The 27,007-nt window shown below is 41.7% G+C and overlaps 1 protein-coding gene across 2 annotated transcripts in view; it reads right to left on the bottom strand.

The window, feature by feature from the left end:
* Positions 1–27,007, bottom strand: part of STON2 (stonin 2) — a 66,811-nt gene that overhangs the window by 23,512 nt on the left and 16,292 nt on the right. Inside the window, exon 4 of one of the 2 annotated variants that reach the window (XM_031065427.1) lies at positions 21,624–21,821. In XM_031065427.1, the coding sequence (XP_030921287.1) occupies positions 21,624–21,821 (198 nt within the window). Of the gene's footprint in view, positions 1–3,232; positions 3,343–21,623; positions 21,822–27,007 lie in introns of those variants that run through there. The other variant, XM_031065430.1, reaches the window with a different exon arrangement.

Raw genomic sequence — 27,007 nt, 5'->3', positions numbered from 1 at the left:
AGCCCGGGCTCTAATTACAGAATTTAAACTAGATCAAAATAACATGCACCAAACACGTTAACAGCATTGCGTGCCTGGAACTGGCATCCTTCAGGGTTCACCAGAAATCTCCGTGGTGGGAAAACACGGGAGGTCCCTGGCTATAGTAATTTCATAAGAAGCGCTGGCTGATCAAGGATGTTGAGTGAACAGTTTGCAATTTCAACCAATTCTACATATTTTATCTCCTTCTCCAGCAAAGCAGGCTACAGTGGGAACCATTAGAAAGTCATTAAATGGAAGTGGTCACGCTTTCCCAACACAAAGTATAAATACAGATAGCATTGGTCACATAATCCCCTGTAAAGACAGGGTAGAGTTGAACAGGAGGGCAGCTACTGGAATCCTGTATGCTTTCCCCAACTTTTGGCTGTATTACTTGTAGCTCTAGAGAACACAGATTTTTATAATCCACACCTGAGTCTCACCGCCCAAATGGGAAAGTTCTGGTTGCTTTTGTGATAGGTAAGACCCTTTTCTCAATGATCTTTGATGGGGAAAAGAAAAAAAAGATCTATAGTTATCTTATTTCCTTTCTTACCTTCTAATTTCCATTCTTATTTACTGTCATGCTTTGGTACAGAAATTGAGGAAACAACATCAAACAGACAAAGCAACTCCCTTTTCAGCCAAGACCAGCTTTACTTTTAATTTGGTTGGAAGAATAAGGATCCTGCCTGCAGCAGCTATCCACTCCAGCAGTTTGTAAACTGTAAGTTTTATGTAAGTACACCAAAGTCTGAGTGTTTCTTCATTGTCTTTTTGACCTGCAAAGTGGGCTGAAAATCTCTTGAGAACAGGAGCTCTCATGAGAGTATATAAACTTCAGGTCAGGACAGAGTCTCCTGGATCAGCATTCCTGACAGCATTTCAGTGATTCTCCGTTGGTCCCAGCTGGAACCTGTACATGCTGAGGCAGCTGCAGGACAGACAATAAGCTCAATTGAACAGCTTCCAGCTTCAGTAGAGCTCTGGAGTTCAGCTTAAATTTGGGAAGGAGAAAGTTCAGGTTGGTTCTTTTCATTTACATTCCTTCATTCATTTCCTAACAAGGGACCACCTGGGAAGGGGGTATTGCCCTGTCTGCCCATGGATGGCCAGATGCCAACAGATTACACTGCTGAGTGAATATATTCCGCAGATGTCTGCACTTGCATGATGCAGCAGATAAAAGATATGTAAAGCAGACCTCCTATATCCTGCAAGCAGCAATTCTGCTGAAGTGGCAAAAGGGAGCCTTTCTTGCTACACTGAGCCAGTAGGAGACACTTTTCTCTGGAAGTAATTTTGTACACCTCATTTAATGTTGACTGTAAAGGTGTTTTACCATAAATGGTGTGTTCAGTAGTATGTACTCAGGGGTAATGTGCATGGGTTTCCCTCAGGTAAAGAGGGTGAGAGGGAAGTAGGCAACATCATGGGATGGATGGCACCTTTGGAAGCAGTGATTCTGGAGAAGATTTGGATGATTATCATCTCTGATGTGATCTTGAGACTAAAAGAGCCAATATAATAGGATGTAGGAAGAGAAAAACATGAAGGGGATGGGAAATAATTTCACTTGTATGATTCCTGGTGGAACCTGATCTTCTATCTAGAATTCAGAAGACAGAAAAATTAAGAACTGTTCAGAAAAGATTCACAACAATATAAAGGAATAAAAACTCTACCACATACCAAAAGACAAAAGCTCAACCTATTTAATTGGCTCTACAGGAGATTCAGGAACAATCAGTCTGTAAGCACCTACACAGAAAATTGTGAAAGAAAAACTGCTGTGATCTAATAAGTGATATGTGGTAGTTGGTAGGCAACATGGAGAAACTGAGATTAAAAACCATGCAGAGGCAATTAACCACAGAACTGATTTACAAAAAAGCCTCCTCAGTGAAGTCACAGGAGTGCTTCAGGCAGGTGAGATTATTCTAGTTCTCACAGGAACTAAGTCAGGGATGTGCTATGGTTTCTGATATGCAAAAGCTCCAGCTACATGATCACTTTAAAGCTTTTTGACCTTTTAATCTGCATGGGAAACAAATATAGCAATGGTTATTTAAGCACCTCCATCTCACTCCCCTGTTGTGTGATCAATTTCAAACCAGCTGAATGAATTTTAGTGCTACTCCCTCACAGAAAAAGATTAATAAAACTAAATTAGATGTGGAGAGCTGATGTCAAATTGAGCATCTTGGAACTGGCTGTTAAGAGTGAAAAATTCAATTTACAAAGAAATCCATACCAATATTCAGCAGGCCAAAAATAAACATATCTGTGAGGTTGTCCTCACACAACCTACTTCCAAAATGCTCAGACATACATGATCCTACACATGATACTGTAGTACTAAATGATGTTGAAAATAACAAGAGGAAATAAAACGGTTTGCATGTGATTATCCTTTCTTATAGAGCACAACTTAGCTGAAATTTGCTTTTTTGCACTTCAAAACTCGGTTCCTGATGTACACTTTTGTATTATTCCTGCATACATGAGGGCAATGTGCTGCTTGTGCTTTCAACAAATACCGAGGCACTGAAATCCCCTAACAATGCAGCCTTGACGAATCTGAATTGCTCACTCACCCACTGAAATTCTATACAGAACAACTCAGAGCTGTTAAGCTCACAGCAAAACCTGCTTTCAAACCTTCCCTTTCTGGATCATCTCAGTGGGCACAGACACGAATTTCCATTATAATTTCAGCAATATTTGGAGAAAATATAGCTCTTTTCATACGTTTCATTTTATCTTCTACTACAGAGAAACAGCCAACTTTTCCTCCGTCTGATCAGAAGAGCAGTAACATCCCACAAAAGTTCACGAACCAAACACCCTCCTCCCCCATATCCTCCTCGGCTCTACGACAGGGTGCGCTCCTACCAGTGCAGTGCGCGCTGTGAATACGGCACGGGGGGAAATCAAATGCTCATTTAGTTGCATACATAGAACGTACAATTCTCTTTTTAATCACTCGTTCTCAAGGGACGAAACGTCAACTCTCTGCCTCATCCTACCTGTAGTGCTCACAGCACCGAACTCTGACTCTAAATAAAAGTTTCCCAAGTCAATAACATGGTGTTGGAGGTTCCCTTGGACTTCATGGGCTGAAGATGTTTCCCCCAATCTCTTTTCTCTGTAGTATCAGCCATCCCTCCGCCTGCCCAGGCGCGCACCAGCCGCGCCTCTGCAGTACCTTGCTTCTAAAAGAAGTTTATGCGCCGCTCCTCCTGCTCCTCCCACCGAAGCAAAAACACTAACCCGAGGCGGCCGAGAAGGGATCGGTGCTGGCGGCACTCAGCGGGGTCGGGTCCCTCGGCTGGGCAGGGCGGGGAGGAGGGGAATATGCAGGTTGGGGGCAGGTCTGGCACACCCCGAAAAGCAGGAGGTGGGAGACGGACAGACGGAGCGGCCGGCAAAACGGGAGCGGGGCTTCACCTTAAACTCCGCCGAACAAAACCCCCGAAGTTTTGGGTTTGCTTCCTCCTGTAAAAAAGCTGATTTTTTTTTTTTTTTGGCGAAACTAAACCAAACTGCCAAACATTTCAGCTCATCACCTTGCAGAAATGCAGCAGGCTGCTCCCCGTGTCAGCAGCGGAACCATTGTGTCCCTTTAACTCTTCCGTCACCAACTGGCTTTAGGATTGGGATTTCCTTTTGTCCTCTCAGGTGAACTGTTTTGGATTTACTCCAGGCTGGGTAAACATAGAGATAACTTTCAAATGCAAAGCACATACCACGTTTTGAAGAACTCAGTCAGCCAGTCATTTCTAATCTCCTTGGAAACATTTTCCTATGCTTTTCAGTCATAGACACAAGCCTCTCTCAAACTAAGAGACTGAAATTCAAGGGTGGTTTCTGATCATTGGAAGGATATGAAATTCTAGTGCAGTCTTACAGATGGAAAATGGAAGGAATAAACCACCTGTTTTTAAACACCAAGCAAGACAAATTTATGACATCAATAACAGGATATGTCCATTTGTGATAGCAGGAATTAGACTTAATGATCCAGGAAATTCTTGCCAGCTCTTGCCATAAAAGAAAGGAGAAGGAGACCCAACCTACATACCAAACAGCCAGGTCCACCAACAGAGTGCTCCACCTGCCAAATACACTTCTACGTATTCCCAAATGCCCTGGTTTTAGCCTGTATTTTTTTCTTTCCTTGCCCTTACCTCTGCCCCAAGCAGTTCAGGTGTAAGACCAAAAACCACAGGAACAATCTGTCAGTGCCTCTGAGAAACAGCTAACATCCTTTTGCTCCTCTGTGACATTCCTCGGGTTATTCAGGTTTTCCTCATTTCCCCATATTGATAACTTTGTAGAAAAAAATTACATATGATATTTTGACACACTGAGGAAAACAGATTGTGTGAAGGCAAAGTTGTCTGGATAATTGGGAAGTAATGCCAAAAAGTACCTGGCATACAGAAAAATAATTTATTTGCCATTTACCCATTAAATTATATCAGTATAAAAATAATTTTAAGTACATGAAATTACCCACAGAAGGTAAGTGGCCTTATGGTTTGAATGGCGGAGTGTGGCAGCATGCAGAACCAAAACCAAGAGGCCATTCTATGACTTCTGGGTGTTGGTACAATGGTGATTGTGAATTAAATGATGAAAGGCGGTGAGGGTAGGTGATGGAATGAGTGTGATCAGGGACTGCAGGGACAACTGTGTGAGTCTTTCCTGTGGGAAAGGTGCTGCACAGCATGCAACAAAACTGGTGCCTGCCAGCCTGCAGAAGAGACAGGGCTGCCTTACTAGAGGGATACGTTTGTGTTGATAGGCAAGGAGTCAGAATCAGGGGTTGGATGCCTTTCTCAAGAAAAAACCCAAAACAACTAGTAAATCCGGAATGGCCACATGCTGTCCTTACTTGTGGCAACCTATCTGTCTAGACCATTGCCAATTTTAGCCTATACTACTCCACTGAAATTAAACAATTAATGGAAGAAGCAGAACATTTGCTTTGTAATCCCCCCCGGTCTGCCAACCGTGAAACTGTCCCTTATGCAACACCGTCATGCCTCGCTTCCCTCCCACACCTTGTTGTAACAACTTCATGTAGCAGACAAGGCGTTCTCTGTCAGTGTAAGAAAAAGCTTCTTTCACAGAGCCTAAAAATTCACAGGCTTATAGCAAGTTGAGGCTAAAGCAGAATAAGATGGAGAAATTAGCCCAAGGACAAACTGCTTGAACAAAAACTTTTAAAGGTCTGGGCTTAAACAAACATGCTGGCTGGAAAAGATGAAAACTCAGACCTGCTCTTGTGACTTTCCAGGTGAACAGTGTTCCTTTTCTCATTTCATCCTTTCTCTCCTCAGCCAAGGGAAAACTCTATGTAGATAGTTTTGTTTGCTGTTCTGTCTGTTGCCTCAATCTTTTTGTGCAGAACAGTAATGTAAGATGAGCAAGGAGATGAAGTCATCTTTCCCTAGACTCCCTCTTTTGTTTCTTGTTCCCAATTAGGCTCCATAATTAATCTGGCCACCATGACAGAGCCCTGCATGGGGTACTGGGATGTCACAGACATACTAAAGCAAGCTTGTTTCTCAGGAAACAGGTTTTTTCCTCATAAGGTGGCAGTCCCTTGACCTTTTGTCTAATACAAAAAAAAAACCTTTAAATGTGCACATTAATTAACTCAAATTAGAGATAGAATCAGATTTGTGGGGAAAGAAATAAAATCTGCTTTCCAAAAAATACATGCATGATAGAGCTGTTATCTCTAAAAACAATGTCTCAAAAACTGTCAACAGCCTTTGAAAAAAAATGTAAAGGATAACTTCACTCCAAAATGCCTGTTAAGCTTGGCTGGGGGAAACCTAAGTTCAACTCTATTTTTCCTTACACAAGAGCTCAACCTGAACTTCACGTTTCTTAACCTAGAGAAGGATCCTACCTACCCTGATATTGCCAGTTTGGGTCCAGTCTGTCAAAACGCCACCTTGCACCTTGATGGAAGTTCAGTCAAAATCCAGTGTGGCCACAATACCTTTCCAACAACCCCTACAGAAAAACCAAAACCAGCTGATAAATACCGTGTGTCCAGTTCAGCACTTCTAAGATTGTCCTGTGGATGTTTCACACCTCTCTGGCAGGTAGTGTTGTAGGCAGCAAACCAATAAAGCTTTTACTGCTGGGGAGTGCTTGGCAGCCTAATGGATCTCATTGCAGAGCAAATCTCTGAGGGGTCTCTACATTCTCCCAGCTACCCCTGAGAAGGTGTAATTTTCACCACACCTCACATTCATATTTCTTTTATTCCTATTCATCCTTACAAAATATGAAAGCTGTATAAAAGTCTTTTTTAACTCTGTTGCCTGAGGCATTTGAAGCATAGATAACAGATAAGGACTTGCTCTTGAGTAGTATCTTGTCACTGCTGGCCTGTATTCGTCCTACAGCAGTTGAGAAAGAGAGAAGGAAGCAAGCCCAGGCTGAACATAATCCTCAGTCAGCAGCATTTGGCTTGTGTTTATCAATTATTTTGCAACCACTGAATTCTGAACAGTTGCTATTCCAGGATCCTTTCCCTGGGAGGAAAATTTGGCAAAATTAAAGCTCAGTAGTCCAGAATGGGTTTCTGTAGTATCATCCTAGCAGGACAAGATGGTTTAGGCCGGGATACAATCAAAGCAAAAAACAAAAACAAAAAAACCCCCCACCAAACATAGAGAATGAAAAGCACCAAAATACATTAGGAGAAAAGGTTAACTGAAAGCCAGATACTCCTCAGCTATATAACATATGGCATAATCCAGGCACTAGTCAGAGCTAAATACAATTTCTCATGACTGAAAATATGAATAGCCAAACCCACTGATACCTGGGAAATCTATGAGACATAGTCTCTGACGAGTTTCTGCTTGTTACATACATCCACATGCCTGAAGCAGCCTTTTGCCAATAAGCGTTTAAGGTCTGTGAGAAGAAAAGTATATAGCGAAGTTCACAGGTGACAGACCAGTGTCCAGCTGGTCCAGTTCTCATGCTGAGAACCCTGAGAGATGTCTTCTTCAACCCTAAGGGTGTCCTAACCATGCCTGCCATTTAAATCCATTTGAAATGGATCCCTTCAGATGCACCTCCTATCACAAGTGACCAAGCCCTTCCTGGCCTCAGAGCTGTAAGCAGGAGCCCTGTGCCCCAAAGACAAGGCTGGTTCAGAAGTGTCTGAGAATGCTATTTTCCTCACATCCTGGCTGGATTCCAACTGACAGAAAACATTTCTCCTGCTGCTGTGAAGCAATCTGCGCTTTGGCTGAGGAGACCAGGACCTGTGTGCATAGAGAGGGATGGGTGGGTGAGGAAGCCAGGGGGAACACAAGGCACTGTTAAGACCTGTCAGATTGAAGAGCCACTTGGTTAGGTTGGTGTGATGTTCAACCATCCCTTCCAACAAAAAACACAACTGAGATTCTTGGTTGAAGTCTTTCAAGAATTTACAAATGAGAGTATGTATCCATGCACACCCCCTCCCCATATACAGAAATACAGATAATTATATGGATAGACAGAAAGAGAGAGTACCCTGGCTCACCTGCTGCATGCTTCTGCTGCCTTGTGACTTGCAGGCACATTGAGAAAGGCTTCAACCAGTGCCTGAGGCAAAAAAATCTGAAATCTTAACTCCTGACCATAATGAGTAGAAGGTGTACCACTTCTCCAGTGCAGTAACACTGGAGGGAACAGAGACATAATCTGAAGAAGCAGCAAAACCAGTGCCAAAGTAAATGCACGATCCTCAGGAGTAAATGCACGATTTATGAGGAGGAAATAAAGCTTAAAACTCCAGCCTTTCTTTCTTCTGGAGCAAAGCAAACTCTGACATGCTCAAGGAGTTACGTATTTGCGAAACGGCCCCTAAGCCTTTAATGACTATTACAAAAAGCTGCCTCCTTTATTTGTATAATTTATAATAACTTTATCTTCAAGTGGAAGATGATTTTTAATGAAAGACTTGCATATTCTGCGATGTTACACCGAAGTCACATCTATTGTAACTAACTCCTGGTTGAAAGAAGAGGTGGTAAACATCTGGACCACAGTGTCTGGAAGCTGAGAGAAGCCTCAGTCACCTTAAATGACAGACATATTGCATAAGTCAGTTTCTTTACCTCAGTTGAGTGGAAATTTTGTCCAATTACATTTCCTATTACACTGCCAGCACAGACAGTACAGAATGACTATGCTAACTGGGTGTAACCAGCTTTATACTCACCTGCCACTCATTTCCATAGGACTGGGAGCTACATGGTTAAAATCACATTCTACTGAATCACTGGAGGAATGCTCAGAGAGACTTTCCTCAAGACCAGTAGTTACAGCAAGGGACAGCATAACTCCACCTTGGCTAAGGGGATGAGCTGCAGAGCTACTAATTGTGTTCAGAACGTGAGAAGCCAAACAAAGGCTTTTCACATCTGAGGCATCACGGTTGATTTGTCCAGGTCATGGTCTGAATGGCTGATGGAGACAAATTCTCCAGGCCAGCAACATGCAGTTTAATGAAGACTTGTTCAGTCAGCCTTATTAGCAAGGAATTTTGCAGTGTCTAAGGAGGAGGGGTTGATATGCCTTCAAAAGGACACAAAGGGTGCTAATTTCTAATCTCATCTCCATTCTTTAAAATTTATAGCCAAATTATAAAGTATGAGAAGCTGAGGGCAAGTAAAACCCCATGCAGTTGATAAAGGCAGCCTTTGTATTCCAATTTCTGTGGGAGAAAACACAGAGTAAAAAATTATGTTGGAGGATCTTCACTCTTCCCACCATCTTACCTCATCACAGGAATTAAAAATTACTTTATGCTTATAGTGCTCAATAGTCCTGCCATTCATCACAGAAGACAGAGATATCAAAAAAACATGCCATGGCCATAGTTCATTGCCTTAGTGAGTCTAGCAGCTATTTTTTAACAGAAGTTGTATTTTCACCATTTTTACCATTTGTTCACTGTTTTTTACAAGAGTTGACTTGAAAATTACTGTAAAGTAAACTGTACTGGCAGATGCAGCATACAATTTGGAGACCATTACTGTATATTCACCATAGTGTTTTCCTCTTTTTAAACATATTCCCTTTTGGTTGCACATAGTCAATGTGGAAACTGACTTTATTAAACACATTGCAAAGCCAGCTCTGCTTACATGGAAAAAAATACAAAATACTGCATTTGCCAAAGCGAACTGGGATTGAAGGCTTTTGAAACAAAAAAACTAAAGACATATATAGGGAGTGTTAGGTTCTTAAACTTTTCAGGAAAGATAGTGAGGAATATTTACCTCCTGATGATCACTAGGCAATTAGATTAAAAACAGCACAAGAACATATTTTACACTTTCATTTCAGGTAGGTGACAGGCTCCGTGTGGCTCTAGCAACTTGGCTGTATTACATGTCTCTCTAGACTACTGAATGGTGACTCTGTGTGATTATGATGTTAAGCATAGAGACCACTTGCCTCCAAAACTGGTTCATCAACTTGAGTAGCATTTTCCCAATTTATGCTAATTTAACCGAAGACTTCTATACTCAAACACTACTCATAGTGTTTGAGTATAGAAAATAAAGCTTTTTTTTTGAGAGGTGGGAGAATGATTTAATGAATGAAGTTAGAAAAATGAAAATATACACAAAATTTTCATCCATAAAATTGAGTTTTAAAGATAACACTTTTTTTTTTTAATGTGATGTTATAAATCCAGGTATAAGAAATTCTACAGCACCATACAAAATAGAAAATGTCTAGGGAAATACACCAGCTTCAGATTCCTGTAAGGTGCAGAAATTATCGTCACTGATGGAATTTAAATGACACTGCAGGACACTCCAGTAAAGCAATAGCTACTGCTAGAATTGGTATGTATTTTCTCAAGGACTATTATTAATTCACTACTTTGCAACAGTGTTACTTCAATTATCCAGTCAACAAAGAGAAATTTAAGTTCAGAACTAGATTATGAAGAAATTCTTCTGCATGCAGAAGGGCCTTCTGCCAAGTAAAGGGGAATGACAGTCCCTTTGCTCATTTTCCCTTCTCTGCCAGAAGGGAATGCAGCATGCAGCAGGTCACCCACTAGAAACAAGGTGATGCCACTGGCATCAAAGCTTTTAAGCATTTAAGTTATTTTGAATTGGAAAGAAATAGAAGTAGAACAGCACCCAGAAGAGAAAAATTGGGCAGGAAGAGAGAAAATCCCATGGTGAAGAAAGGGAAAAGGAACCGTGTGGGTTAAAGAGCATTTATTAGAGCAATGGCTTAAGAGCCACCTTGAAACTTTTCTGTAAAGCAGGAGATGGGCTGAAGCAGGGGGATTAAAGCTGTTCACTAAGAAATAACTGAAATGCAGAAAGAGTATAGCCTAGTCATCCATCCTTGTATTTTCTTCCTCCTTACTTCTTCCCTGGAAAAAGATATCAAGAGGCACATGAGCTAGGTTTCCAGGTCTAGCAGGAAAAGCCTCCTGGGTCCTGGTCCAATACTGTTTGACTTGAGAATGATCCAGGAATTATCAGGTTATTCTCAAATGCCTTTGCACATTGAAGAGTGACTCTTCTCCCTGCCATATGATGAGGGATGAGTTGATATCTACTGACCTGCTTCTCCTTTTATCCAGTAGACAAGGAGCTACTGGGTCTGGCAAAACCCTTCTCCTTTCACACCAGTTTGCTCCATTAGTTCAGGTTTAGATTGTTCAGAAGCATGAGACAAACTGGTTTTGTTCTGTGGATGCAGCTGGACTGTCAATCTCAGCAGAGCACAGCTCACCCTTTTGCCCCAGCATTACCCCACCCTCTGGCAGACCTGGATCAGCTTGGCAGGACAGAGGACAGGGCTGAATCCCCAGTCACCACCTTTTAACATCTGAGTCTCTTGGCAACTGAATCACCTGATGAAAGTAGATTGCATTCAAAACATCTTCTCTGTATTTCCCTAACTCCTTTGCCCTCTAGTAGCCCCCCATTACTGACAGCATCACCCTTATGAGAACCCTCATGTCCATTGCCTCTGACCGCTCTTTTACTGGGATGCCATCTGTTGTTGATGCCTTTTCTACTGGAGCACTGACCTGTTAGCTAAGCTGCCTTGACCTTTATGGGAGATCAGTTCATCTGATGCTGTCCATCTCTGGACACATACGTGACTAATCAGGAAATCAAGTGCTCTTCATGATGTTTGAACTGTGCTGTGACACACAGACTGGTTCCTGCAAGCCTGGGACACGGAACAGCCAAAGGAGCTGAAGCTGAGTCCTGTAATTTCAAATCAAGCAGAGATCAAAAGCATATCTGCAGAGTTTGATCACATTGTGGGAAAGCTCTCATTACTCTTGTTATATCTAAAGAATTTGCAGTGGCATTGATTGTAGCAGAGATGTATGGTCTAAGCAGTGCCCGAGAACATGCTCATGTTGTTAATCCATTGCCACTGCATGCTATGCAGCCATGCTAAATCAAGGAAAACTGCTCATGTGTAATACAGTCTGTATTTATCTTAAGGCTAGATTTACCCTGAAAGCCTGAGGTCTACCATCAGCAAGGACAGATCTGTGTGTGCAACAATAAGCACACAGCTCTGCTGAAACCTCTTCAGCTAAGCATGTTTTCAAATACAGCCTTTAAAGCAGTGCAGTTTGGTGGCTTTACTAAGAAAAGCATAATCTACTCACTGAGATGAAGATGCAAGATGAAGACTGTGCAGTAGACCAATTACAGCATTTGCTGAAGAGACACACCAACACTCAAAGAAGGGGAACAATGCACATGCAACTGCATCAACAGAGTGAAATGCCTTTGTGTCTCTTCGTCCTTGGAGACGAAAAACTCAAAAGATTTGTGGGGAATCCTGCAGGTCTCCCAGGATACACCATAGTTCGCACTAATAATGTGTTGCTGGAGGCAACCAAGCCTGAACAAACAGATTAGTCTGGGGGAGGAGGAGTGGTAGGTTCATGAAAGCAAAGCCACCAGGAAAGCCCCCTTTACTCCTTTTATGTAAACTTTCCCACCCAGATCCTAATGCTGGCTGGCTGGTGAAGGGCCTGCTGCAGAGGCAGTGCAGTGAATTGCCCTGGGCAGCCTTGTGTCCCATTCTGGAGCCAGCTGCCCGTGCTGGAGGCAGCGCTGTGCAGCCCCGAGGCACAGGGAGAGATGGGGCTGGTGCTGCGGCTGGTGTGACAAATGCACTAACACCCTCCAGTTGTGTGCTCTGCCAGGAGCACCATGTGCCTCTCTGTTCCTTCTGCGTGGCATGTGCTCCCTTTCCACCCAGCCCCTTCTGAAGACTCATGCCCACCACCAAGCATACAAGTGCATGTGTAGCAGAGGCATAGCAAGCACATATAGACGTAGACGTAGCAAGCATATATAGACTATCAGTTTGAATATACTGCAAGGGTACTTGCCTGATGCACTGGCACAAAAGGAAATAACATCCCAGGATGTATCAAGGAGACAATTCCTGAAGATGGGAGAACAAGTATCTTGATATCAGGCTGTGGTGACACCTCAGTCTTGCAAGGTTTTGATCACCATATACCCGAAAGATTAATTCAAACAGCAATGTGAGCTGAGAAAAGCTTTCTAGGATGAGGATGGAGAACTAGAATACTAAAGAGCTTGCCTCATTCAGTTTAGCAAATGAACACAGAGAGACATAATTACCCTGTATAAATATATTAAACTGCTTACACTGGAGAGGGCAAAAAGCTATTTGAAAGACAATATTGGCACAGGAACACATGGATAGGAAATGGTCATGAATACATTTACATCAGGGTCCTGGGAAATAGATTCCATTCCTATGATCTTAAGTGAATCATGTTTAAGGCTCTCTGAAATGTCTACATGTGAAAATACAGCAGCTTCAATAAACTGCTGACTAAAGTCTCTACTTAAATGGAATAATTCCTACAGAGCCTGTAATGAGTTTGAGAACACAGAGGTACAGCACATATGTTGGCAGGATCTCTGATCTCCTTTTAGACACTAAATTAAATGGCTAGATTTGGAGAGAAGCACACTGAAAATTTTGTTCAACTGTAACAAGAATAGCTGGGACATGAGAATCTTGGAAACAGTTTTAGGTGCAAAACCCAGATCTGGACTTCTTCACAAAAATTACTGAGCACTCTTTATAGTTTTAAAAAACTAAGTCCTAAGTGATTAGTTCAAATCAGCATCTATGAAATATACTGCAGAACCACAAGGGTACTTCAGGTACTGACAAGTAAATTGGACTGGCATCCATATGACAAAACCCAGAATCACAAATCTCATTCTTGCTAATCAAGATCAGAATGAAGAAATAGCATGAAGCCTCCTCTTCCTCTCATGTAATAGGCACAGTCACAATGCAAATACCAGTTTATATAGGCAGAGGATTTTGGTCTCATCTGTCAAACATGAGAACAATTAAGACCAAATTGCTTCTAATAACAGATGAACATGGTTATTAAGATTCACATCATATCTGTGCTCCAGTATTATATGGTTTGATCAATGCTAGATGAGGTGAAAACCAGACATATTGAAGTAAAAATATAAATCAGCAGTTTCCCTAGAGTACTGTCATCCAACTCTGCTCATTTCTGCCTTCAAATAACAGAAAGTGTTACATTTTGTCCCTAACACTGGGGCTGAATAAAAGAAAAAGGGAGACAGAAGTCCTGATAAAAATGGGCCTGTATCACAAGTTTCTAAGTGGGCACAAGAAAATAAGTTGTAAACATAGAAGCTGAAGATTTTGCTTAAATTATTCTGTTCACTATTCATGTTTTTGACAAATCTGCTTCCCATTTTATCCCAAACGGTTGAGGAGATGACTCTATAACTGATCCCCTATAGGTGTTCATCATCACATTTCCAATTCCTGTGGTGCATAGTCTGCCTTTCTAGGTTTTGGATGATGTCACAGCAAGAGACAAACAAGCAAATCCATGCATTTGGCTATTGTGAAATTTCTCATTCTTACTTGCTGTCTGCTGCTAGCAGCTTTTTCACTGGCTGTTTTACTCTGCCAGTGCCATTCAGCCCCTTCATAATCAGACAGGAAATTCCACACAGAACTGGGATCTCTAATCAAGAGCACATGCAATGATTTACAACTCTTGTTAATTGGTACTACTGCTGAAGCCTTGCTTGCTTCTCTGCCACGTAGAATCAAGGGTGGAAAATGCCACTTCTCAGGTGGGTGACTCCTCCCTGCGGTGAATCTCGCTGTAGTTCTGGAGCTGCAGAACTGTGTTCCTTGGTGGGCAGCCAGTGCTGTAGGGCAGCAGCATGAAGCTGGGACAGTGCTTCTCCAGAGCTACTCCATGGCTACAGTGCCATTCCTGCCTCCTGTCAGCACTACAGCGGCATGCTGCCAGGAACTGAATGCAACAGGTGAGATGATGTCGCTGAAAACTGCCACTGATGTTTTCCACTTTGAAAGAGACAGGGGAGATATCTTGGTGTTCTTCTCTCCCAGCAGCTTTAAGCTTAGAAGCCACTTAGCATCCTGCAGAATTGGTCCAAATAAACCAAGCTGTTCCTCTGTGAACACAGCAATCACAGATAGTTGCTGCACTCAAGCATCCCATCTCCAATTAAGCTTTACACTGAAATGTCCTGTCCAGCTGCAAAATCTCCTACTGAACTCCTCAGGCTTATCATATCAGCAAGTGGCTTTCTGCATTAGGGACCAACTGGGGCCAACATAAACACTGTGGCTGAGGAATCAGCCTCACAAACAGAAATAAAGGGCTTCATACCACCTAGTTTGCCTCAGTGAGACAAACTACAAAGCACCTACTCACATCTGTTCTCTTGGGATATTGCCTGTATGAAGGCAGATGAAAAGGTCAGTCCTGTGACTTGCCCTGGACTTCTCTCTGCTGTACTTTCAGCTGATCTATGTAAAAACATTGGTGAATAGGTGTGAAAAGAGTGAACTGCATCAAGAATACCACGTAGGCTCAGCATTTAGCTGTTCTCTAATAAAGATAACTCTGCTACAAATCCACAGTTACTGTACCTTCCACTTCTGAATAGTCATGAGAAGAAAACTCAGCACCTGAACTAGGAGATGCTCATTTAACTGTTTGCAGCAGAGGGCCAATGACATGCACAAGATCAGAACTGATTCTATGCTAGCAAGCAGAAAATTTATGTGTGTATGTATATATATATGTGTATATATATATACACACATATATATACACATACACACATAAAGTTATAAAGTTTTTAATTGTAACATTTCCAAGTAATAATGAAAATTTGACTCAGTGAAATGCTGTCACTTTCTCCTCTCTCACTTTGCCTCCTCCTTGTCTTAGACTTGGTTTTCTAATAATGTGGAGGAGCAGGGAAGGCCTAATTAATTCACAGGGGTAAGCACCATAAGACTCAGCCTAGTAGGCATTAGTAGGAGCAGACACTTCTGAGCTTTCTTCTAACTCCTTTCTTACTATAAGAGCAATGTTAAATCTTGTCCTCCTACACCCTGATATTTCTCATTGTTCCTGAAGAAAAAGCAAGAATCTGATAGTCCTACAGAAGCATCAACCACTGTTCTTTGTGAGGCAAGATAACAGAGAAGATAAATAATCAGTGTTACTTTCTGGGGTGTAGGGGAGGCAGATATTGCACCTTTTGAAGTTAGCAGACTACATTTAGGCCCACAAGAGCTGGCAGAGCTGAGCTCATTGACATCTCAGCTTGCTTTAAATGTTATCACTAGGACAGTCCTTTTTAAAAATGAAGTTTTGAAGGGATAGAAATGGCTGATCAGGGACTAGCTTTGCTGCAGCTGATGTTAATTAGAAAGATATTATGCAAATATTTGCTCAGGATATGGTAATGTTATAGAATGGCTTGGGGTGGAAGCAACCTTAAAAATCATCTTGTTTCAACCAACCTGTCTTGAGCAGGGACACCTTCCACTAGACCAGCTTGCTCCAAGCCCCATCCAGCCTGGCACTGAACACTTCCAGGGATGGGGCATCCACAACTCCTCTGGGCAATCTCTTCCAGTGCCTCACCACCCTCACAGTAAAGAGTTTCTTCCATTTTGCCAGCTCACGTTAAGCTTTTCATCCACCAACAGTCCCACACCTTTTTCCTCAGAGCTGTTCTCAGTGCATTCCCTGCACAGCCTGCAAACTGAAGGGTTTGGTGCAGAAATGACCAGGTAAGGTTCTTTGGCCTGAGACATGCAGGAGGCCAGACTGGACAATAATAATGACAACACAGTCCTCCTTTCTGGCCTTAAAGCCTATGAATCAGATGACTGCACACCAAGATTATTTTGTAATTCTCTCTACTGAACAGACAGAAATAAACATTTGTTTATTGTTGTACCTGTTCTTTCCTCATTCTAATAGTTCCCTCATCCTCCTGGCAGATTTTCTGAGCCCTCCTTCCTGCCACCTGGCAGGACTGAGACAGTGACTCTTGTCCACTACTTTTACTTGCAGTCTTCATCAAAGAGCAAGGTTGTCAGTCTATATGGCAAAAGCTATTTCTACTTCACCTAGGTCCAGTTTGCACAACCAAGCTGCAGGCTTCCCCACTGCAACACAGGGATGAGGACTGAACTCTACTGCAGAGGCCATTGGGATACTGCAGCCAGGAAGCCTTGAAGATGAGCTAATTTCCAGTACACAGGTCCATCTTGGGATCACAGCAGTTCTGCTGCCAAGAATTATCTAGACCTAGCTTCTCAGATCTGTCCCACTAATTCATTACTCTCCAAGAAGCTAAAAATGCATGAGAAAAATCTGGAATGACAACTACAATATAAAACTACTGAATTGCTTGTTGGTATTGACATGAAAAATAAAGAACCCTGCCTCTGGTGCTGAATCTAGCTCTTACAGTTTGGAGTTTTTTAGGAGTATATTTTAGGTGCTATTTGCTCATGGCATTCTGGAGTCCCCTCATCCTTGAAGCAAGGGTTGGATGTTCCTCTCTGCAGCCTCTCCAGCTGGCTTTGGCAGGCTCTCATGTACAAGTTTTCCATGTGTCTGGGACTGGGACACAGCACAAGCTGGTTAATAGTTACACGGCACAACTGAAATGCAGTTCTGGATGGAAGGTGGTAATCATCAGCATGTGCTATTCTCCCTCTCCTCATGGTAATTAACATGGAATGATTTCAGAGCTTGTACCCTGTTCATGGCATTCAGTGCAACCACACTGCACAGCTATATAATCTGTTCAAAGCTGCTTGATTGAAACTCACTGAACACCATTCTTGCAGTCATCATATCAGGATTCAGTATCTAGCTGGCTACAGTTACAGAAGAAATGTAACAGAAACACTACAGAAAAGCATTGGGAAAAGGTTTGAAAAGTTATTACTTGCCCTCTGTTACTGCCAAGAGATAGCTGGAGCTGAGCTTGCCAGAATTGCCATTTCCAAGTTTTGGAAGAGAAGCACCAGAGCCCCATTAAATGATGTTGAAAATAACAACATTCTCAGAATTAATTCCTTGTGCTATTTATGAACTGTCTGGATTTTGGGAAGTTAGGGGTCACACATCCAACCTTCTATCTCCAAACATGCAGATGTTCTCAGAAAATAATAACATAGCAATTTCCTCAGTATCCCAGTAGTCCCAGAGATAGAAGAAAGTGCCAAAGAGAACAACTGGTCAGCAAATTGAACCGTTAACATCAAACATGGCATAGCTGAAGCTTTGCTAAGATACAAATCACAACAGAAACAACACAACTACCAACAATGCACCTAAAATTGCTATGAGGAAAGTTATGCCTACACACAGACATACACACACACACACACACATAACTTTTCTTATGTGATAGAGATTCTATAATATATTCTATGAAGTTCATAATAGAATATAGTTTATGAGCTATGCAAATATATATATCTTCTTTATTATATACATACTGACCATATATAACTGTTTATATTTTGTATACAATAAAATTTTAATTTATATAGGTGAAATTATTTTAAAGAAAAATGGTGAAATGCAGAAATATAAAACAAGCTGTGAGGTAATTGGGCACAACCTCAGAACAGATCCATAACCACAGTTACAAGAAGGCCTCTCCATCGCTCCTCTGTCTCACAGATATTTGGCCTTTTTTGAAAGCTGAGACAGGCATCTGCTACAGAAGGAACAAATACTTGTATTGTATCAGTAACAGAGATGTCCTGTGTTACTTATCTTGCAGAGCACAGCACAAAGGCCAAAAGTTCCTACTTCTTTTCATGCTCATTGATCCAAGCTGGGCGATGTGGCGAGGCATGGTAAGAACTCTGAGGCAAGGGCACTTCAGCAGCGCCAAACACAGCTTCACACACACTGTGAAACCCCAGCTGTTGCAAAGTGCTTGCTGTTATAACCACATAAACATGCCCCTGGTAAATGGACAGTCTGCTATCACCTGACCCACATTTCTTGGCTAGCTGCTGCAGGCTAAAGAGTCCCTTGTGCTGACAAAGATGAGGATAATATAAAAGGCTTCTCGGTGCCAGAGTTCAAACAAGCATAGGCAATGAAGTGCAGCATCTTTTAGCTGCACTTTGATAGAAAAGCAAATCTTTTTCACCTCTGCTCATGCAACATTGTTGCCTTTACAGGACATCAGTCTGCTTATCCCAACTCCATCAGTTGGGAGGTTTTCTGCAGTCCCCTGTAGCAAGGGTAAACTTTCAGGTTGTATCATTCAGGTCTCTCTCATCTTCTTCCTTCAGTTATCTTCCTAGGCCATATCTTGCATAAACACATATCTTGCATTATATTAGCTCAATCCCGTAAGTTTTACACTCAAATTTTGTATCAGTTGTGAGAAAATTAATTCCCAGGCAATTCTACCTGCTTAGAGCCCACCAGCCCTGGACACCAAGATGCACATTTTTATGGCTGGGACTTGTCTCTGTGTATGCCTGCAGTCAGACCTACCTCAGGCTTTCATCTGCTCCCACACAAAATCCTGTGCCATGAACTACCACAGGCAGCTGGTGTTTAAGCATTTTGCATGCAGGATTAATTCAAGACAAGTGGTGAAATTATGGAATAGAGTATCCTTTTATCCTGTTCAGGCAATAAAAATTCACCATGGCTAAAATAGTTATTTTACTTAGCATCTGACCACAGAGTAGAATTTTTCATGCTTTTCTCATCACTAGGTTTTTCTCACTTGAAACAGTATTAAACACAGATTATTTCATAGACCTGATTCTTTACCATCACTAAGTAGATCAAACATTGATTTATTATTTTCATAGGGCTTTTAGCAGTGAAATTAGTCTGATTTTTTTTTTTCCCTCCAGCAAGCTTGACCTTGGAGTCAACATCCAGGTTAGCAGTCAATGTGACTTCATCATCACACAGAGCATGAGGATTCCTCTCTTTGCCTTCATGGCAAAATACATGCCATTTCATTGTCTTGGTGGAGCCTTCAACTTTACTACAGACTGAGGCAGCCAGTCCTTTGAGGGGAAAAATGCAAATCAAATGCTTGAATTAAGTCGGGTTTAAAGAACTGAATTTCTGGAGAGGGGCAGAGAGGATGGAGAGAAGAAAATGATCACACAATTTTTGTCCACTTATGCACTGTTATGATGGGATGACAGTGGGCTGAACAACAGAAGAGCAGCCAGAACTGTACAACAATTCCATGGCCACTAGGTCCTCAGCTTCCCCACTTGCACAAACCTTCCTGATGCCAGCAGCCACCTCAGGGGGTGGACTGTGAGACATCCCAGGAACAGGACAAACAGTTGCACTTTGTTCATGCTGCTCTTTTGCAAACTCTACACCTGGTGACAGAAAGACTCCATGTATTTCACACTTCAGGTTCCAGTATCACTAAGGTACTGGAAGTGTAAGTCTATCTTATGTTTTATGTATCTTATGTTTTATGTATCTTATGTTTATGATTAGTGTATCTTATGTTTTAACTAACAGCACAGCTTTGCTTGTATTACCTCCTTTTTTACTTGTAAAAATTTTAGGTGGCTGGAGTGAGCTTTTGTACTCGTCTTGCTAATAAGTATGTCAGTTTGTGACTGACTGAGATAAGAAAGTTGCACACAAAGCTTTTACTGAAGTATCAGCTTCACTTTGGGCCGTATGTAAGATATAATCCCATGTGAATGACAGGCATATACAGCAGCCCTTTTGTCTTTGACTTGCCTATATAACATGAAGTTATATATGGACTGGGCATCCCTCGTTCCCTTTGCTCAGATGGAGACAGCCCCAGTGACAGTAGCCTATACCAAATCAACAAAATAGCAACAACCAGCACATACTCCAACTTGCCTATTCTACCTTTCTACCAAAAAGTGGTTTCCAAACTCAGAGGTACAGGGAAGCAGAGTATTCCAAAATAAAAATGGTCAGACAGATTTGTGGTAACTTCATTATTTGAAAAAAGAAACAGCTCTACTTATCCAAAGTAACTACTACTTCTCCATAAATCCTTTGTCTGAAGTGCTGAGCCAGCATCTACCATGCTGCTGTTTATAAATCTGCCTAGAAGTCTAACCCAGCTTCACTGAACCACCAAATAATACTCTTTGCAAGTGAGGTATGCATATGTTTCTTATGGAAGGGACATATGACCTCAGCAAGGCTTGGGAAGCCCATTCTCACAAAACAGATCTTATTTCCCACATATTTTTACATTCACCACCTGAGAGAAAACACATTAAATATCTCCCAGGTCTGAGCTATCATGACACCAGGGAATCGATTTTCATCACCAAACTGTAGCTACTGACCTTCCTCAGCTTGGGTTGAACAGCTTTCAACATAGTGCAGGTGCTTCCTCCTGGAGCTGTGTATTTTTTTCTGTGTCCTGACATGTCAGCTGTTTTATGCATTGTGAAAACTTTGTCATTCAGGAGTTCCCATTCTCCATTACATGACTGGCACTACTGTGCTTTATTTCTCCTGCTTCAGATTACCCAGAGTACAGCTGAGGAGCAAAGAGCTACAATGCCATGTAGCACATTTTTCCACAATCAGAATTGTGTCTGAATAGAGCCCTGCAAAGTCAGATACAAGATCCTTAAATGGTTAAAATCTGCTACTGAACCATCTTATGTCATGTCTTACACTCTCTCTGCATTTACTGTTCAGTAACAGTGCAAAGCACTATGCAAAGAATGCCTCCAGCAAACTGGATTTGTGTCTTGGCACTCACTGGAACAGAGAGGAGTAAGCAGAACTGAGCCTGCCTCAGCTGAATACACTGCTGAGAAAATTTCTGCATGGAAATTCAGGAAAGGCATCCAGCCTCTCCCACAACATACTAGTTCCTAGATCAGCTTAAGCTGATGTGGCATGTCAAAAGCAGAAATGCTCCAAGTCTATCAACAGGTACATAGCTGCATTTGGCTCTAACTTCAGGAGCCTGCACATGTCAGTGCTGTGTAAAATCCAAGTGTGGATTTTTGGAATTAGAGCAGAACAAAAAGTTAGTCTGCCTAATCCTTGAGTTTGTTCTGTTTTGGATCCATTCCCTGTGGCTCAATTCTGAACAGTGAGTTTGAGTAGCATCAAAAAGATTGAGATGGAAGCTTGAAGGCTTCCGTCTTACCAGCTGAATCTGCTGCAGATGTTCTACCACTGGTCAAGTCCTCGGTATTCAGTGACTGCAGATCTGTGTAGGAGGGAGCAATGCTCGGGCTGCTGGTGTCCTCTGAGTTGGTTGTCCAGCTGCTCTCTGAGGCACGGGCTTGTCTCTCAGAAGAGTTGGAAGAGGGAGAAGTCCAGCTGGGTGCTTTTGAAGCAGACACTGGTTGCAGAAAACAGGTGTTGGTTAGAGACATGCAGGGCAGTCTACCCAGAGATCACAACTATTCCAAAGACATGCTAGATCAGTGTACTGGGGCTCTGTAAATACAAATTCGAACATGCACAGCTACACAGTTCTTTTATAACAAATGCAGAACAACTTAGCTAGTGCCTGGCACTGTCACCCTCCAGCACTACTCAGCTGTCTGCCTTAGATTCCATGCTGCAGGCAGCCATATGCTTTCCTGTTGCTCAAGTACTGGAGAAGCTGTGACTTTTCAGAACAAGATTTCATGTTTCTGACACTGCTGACAAGATCCGAATATGTTTGTTGTGCAACTCAGTGGAGTTTTTACAGCACCACAGATTTTTTTAAAGTGGTTTTATTTTATTTAATTAAGTATTTCCTATCTGTAACACCCACTCAAATGCAGTCATCATCTCAGGAATGCTCTGTGTGTAGGGGGAGTATAAAAATTACCTGAAATTGACCTATTAATGTGCACTAGGAATGACTTTTGTTTGTGAACATGCAGAATGTAGAGTCCCAATCTGATTATACTGCATAACATTTTTGCTCAGTGTAGACCAAAAATCCTGTTCTACTCATTTGCCAGACTTGCATGTCAAACAGTTCAGACCTGCCTAACCATCACCCAGAGTTCAGAACACAATCACACACATCCATTGCTATGAGTTTGTATTCTGTAGTCCTTGTATTGCATGCTCTTTGCCCACATCATCACTTGAATGCTAGCAACAATGGGTGGCTCTAGTGAGGAAATAATACTAATAAAAAGGAAAGTTATGGTTAAAATCTTCCTGAACTAAGGAAAAGTGTACGGGTAGAGACTAGTTCTAATTTAATATCAGCTTAGCAACTGTTTTCTAAATTAGTATATCTGTATTTAGCTATTAAACCAACAAAGATCTTGATGCTCCCCAAATCTTGCAGTTACAGTGAACAACTACTGACACAGAGATTCTCTTCTCAGTATGTAATAAACAACCCTTACTGGGTTGACAGATACTTTGGAAAAAAATGACAAATTAACTTAAAGAAGGTTTCTCTCTCCATCCAAGCGATGTGATGGGACACTTCCACATCGTGGAAACCTTGATATGTGCATAACCAGAATATCCAAATAGTGCTCTCTGCCTTGCCTCTTGAGAAGTGTGAATTTATTTTGTATATCTGCACTGATAGCCTCAGGTAAGCAGGCAGTGGTATTTTTATACGTGTACAGCTGTGAGCCTACTGACACTGAGTGGCTTCTGGGTAGTCATCTCTGAGGATGAGGAGCTGAAAGTCAGATCTGCCTCTCTATTGCACAGGCTGGCAGCTGTTGTGTCAGACGCAGAACCAAAACCCATCCCTCCTCCCTGCAGTAACTGCACACTGCCTGTAGAGAAAGGATGATGAGTGTATGATTGTAATCTGTCAGTCCCTCTCTCAGTCCTTTTGTTAAACACAGCACCTGAAAAGCCATCCTTAAAACTTCAGCTGAAATTGCTTTGACAGACAGAGCACTTTATTTGGACATAGAGGACAAACTGAAAAGCTGAGCTCTGTATGTAGATCACTAACGGGAGCCAAGTGTTTTTTTTAAAGTGTGCTTTATATCCTAAAAACTGTGGAATTATTTTATAAAAAAATAACCTTAGATTTCCAGTGTTTTTTTAAGTCAGTCACAGCAACATGAAAAAACAGGCTAATTTATAAACTTGTAAGATCTAATAACTCAAATACTGCCAACTAGTTTTGTGCTTTCCAAACTCAATTTTTATCTAAGAAGGCATCTGACTGGACTAGTGTTGCCAAATACCTCTATGTAAGGGCAAATGAATTTTATTCCTGGCAAGTTGGGCCATCTCGAAAGAACAGAATTGTGGGGTTTTTTTCTAAAAGGAGACTTGTACTTTGGAAAACCAAAACCACAGGCAGCTTTTACTGCAAGAGATGTTCTTTAAATTCTTACTACAGTCACCTTCTATCTGACTGTTCTAGGTTCCCCAACACTAATTATTAAAACTAGCAAAAGGGCATTTTCCCTTATGCTGAGACAAAAAACCATCTAGCAATCTCAAAAAGCAAGACAAGCAAAAGTAAACATCCACACATGTTTAAGATCTCTCTTCAGATGCTTCTGCTTGCTGCTCTTCAGATCCTGGAAGTGCTGCAGCCAAATTCCTAAATGAGGCAGGGCTCTTGTAGAAATTAGCCAATAGCCAGAGAGTCACAGCCTTTCTGCTGCAGGAATTTCTCAGAAATCTCTTTATGTTGAAAGACTGGTGCCAGAACTATCCCTAAATTGCAAATTCTGTAGCATGCATTGGATACTGAAAATCAACTCATTGATTCCCAAAAAAAATGTTTCCTTCAACATGCATTTTACTTTTCTTGACATCTCTATGCTTAAAACAATGGATTGGCTTTTAATATGCAGATTTACCTCGAAGCATTAATTCATCTTTGGTGTTTTGAGGACCTGTTCCCTGATCCCTACACTGCATTACAATAAACCATGTTAGCAGCATTTCCTTTCTTATTACATAGGACTTCAGATTTTTCTGATTTTAGCATAGCATCAGTTTCTAGTGACAGGTGTAGTTTCCAGCTGCTGATCTTGTGTTGCAAGTATTGCCTATTTCAGAAAGAACACCGCAAAGTAGTTAAACTCAGATATGCTGTTGGATAGCCTCTCAAGGGTCATGGTAAGAGTCCAAGTAATTTGAGCCATTTAAAACCAGACAAAGCTCTTGGGAAGAAGTGGGCGTGGCTGAGTAGGATGAATGATGTAACAGATCTTGCCTTACTCTAATTATGGTGACTAAGAATACCTCATTGAATTGAAGAGTGCCGCTAACACTGATAGAATATGAGACTGTGAGCTGGAGGCTCATTGTGTAACAAATGCAAATGTTTTGTCACCTGCTGGCTGTGATCATTTACAGATTGTGTAGCATTTGTGATAGGAACATTTGGGTCAGCCTAAAAATCTCATTTTTCACTTTGGCACTAACAGTTTGACTAGGCTGATAATAATCATAACAAAATTCAAATTTCTTCTTTTCCCCACAAAAAGAAAACAGAGAATGGGACACCACAATACATCATTTCTCTGACTTAATACTTTTATGGCCTCACTCAAGAGTTTTTGCTTCTTGAGGAGAAATACACATGATTTGGCAGCTGTCAGTTAACTGACAAAAGCAGAAATATTTTGAAACAAATATTTTGCTTAGCATTTACTCTGTCTGAACCTGGCAGAAGGAAGGGTTTACATGAACATCCTGAATAAAGATAGTTTTTGCTGTGAGGCTTACTATGGGTGCTTTTCATTTCTGTACCTCAGATTTTGACCTTTCTTTTCATCTTCCAAATTCTTTGCCTGTTTGTTCAGCCCTGTTTCTTGCCATCAGTCCCCCAACCTCTGCTCCCCCAATAATGCCTTCAGTTTTCCCAGAACAAAAAGGATCCAGCATTAGCCTTGGTTTTGTTAAAAATGTACTTCCTATAGAATAACCACTACATTCCAACTGTATTTAAATTGCTATTTTTTTGGACTCTGAGCATTTTGAGAGAAATACTTGCTTTTGGGGAAACCTGCGCCAAAATACTGTAGCCCCAATGTACAGCATCTCTCTCTCTCTGAGGATCCATCCTCTTTGCTCTCATGGCACTCTGGAAATCCCACTTTGCAAGCCCTTTTCAAAATGTGTTTCCAGGCAGCCTGGCCATCAGCCTGGGTAATTATCTGGTCAGCTGAGCAGCTGCTCAAGCACAGACAGACAGACAGACGATTTCCTAACAGCGCTGGAGCCCTGACAGGACCGCGACCGGGGGTGCTGACCCTCCAGGACGTTGCTCTTCACAGCTGCCTGCACAGGAAACAGATTTCAAACGTGGCCATCCTTCTCACACCAATCCTTCTGTTTGCACTTAGCCTTTATACTCCTCCCTCCCCCGGCTGGGTATTTGCTATTGTTCCTATGCAGAGTGTTTGCTACTGGAAATGAGTAATTGCTGTCATCTCGGGCTTTCCACTCCGGGTGTCAGTGCGAAGCCCATAGAATTAAATCGTGATCTGCACAATAATGGAGAACAACTAGGCTGGAGTTTATCCTACCTCTTGCTGTCAAATGTCCCTCAAAGTAAAGGGCCAGAAACAAAGACCTGTCACTTGTGCTTCCCTTTAGAGGCTGTCAGCTGCACTGGTCTGGCCCTTTATCATACAGGGTCCAGAAAAGGAGTGGGATTAGCTCATAAGTAAGGATTTTAAAATATCCTTAGGAAACACTTCCTTAGGGTTCCTATATAGTTCATAGAATAATAGTTTCCCATGCAAGAATTACATGGAGTACATCCTGGTCTGACTGTTAGGGGAACCACCCTCCTCCATGAATCTCAGTCAGATGCCAAAGTCAGTGTGTAAATATCCTCCCTCAGTGACACGGATCACAAAGGCCAGGCCTCTAAATGGGCACAAATGAATGTCTCCTTCAAAACTGCAATGCTTTTGGAAAGTCTACTCTACTCTCCTCATCTGGATGTCCTAGACCTCTGCCTACAGACTAGTGTCCCCTGTGACTGAAAACACACACCAACAGGCAGTAATCTGCTAATCATATACCTTATGACCAGGCCATATCCCTCCAAGAGTAGGACATCAAGTAATATACCATAAAATTTGGTTTATGGAAGTCTTTTTCTTATGATTAGCTTTATTAAAGTTGAGCAAAGATTTTTAATTTTTGCTTAAGAAGGTGCATTTACAGGTTTTTCAGTTAACAAGGATATAACAACATTAGGAAGGAAGTACCAAGTCAGAGCAACCAACAGCCCCATTTGAAAAAGTACGTGGCTGTGTGAGTAAGCATAAGGATCACATAAGCGTGAAACTAGAGAGAGGTAGAGCATCTCAGTTTTACATATTTACACTTCATGGGTGCTCTTCCTTCTCTTTACATCACAAGGATAAATAAGTATTTACAACTAAGAACCAACAAATAAATATAAAGAAGGTCAGATAAATCTCATTTAGAAGAGATTCTAAAGGTTCCCCTACTTCTACAAAAGGTCTACTCTCTCAAAAGGACTAGTCTGTAGCACTCATCAAAATAGCAGATGGAAAACCAGATGGGGTTTATCCAAAACCCAATCCAAAGCTGACAATCCAAGTTTTC

Source organism: Geospiza fortis, unplaced genomic scaffold, assembly GCF_000277835.1.
Source record: "Geospiza fortis unplaced genomic scaffold, GeoFor_1.0 scaffold54, whole genome shotgun sequence".
In the NCBI taxonomy this organism is placed as follows: Eukaryota; Metazoa; Chordata; class Aves; order Passeriformes; family Thraupidae; genus Geospiza; species Geospiza fortis.
This window is presented reverse-complemented; position numbering and strand designations above follow the sequence as displayed.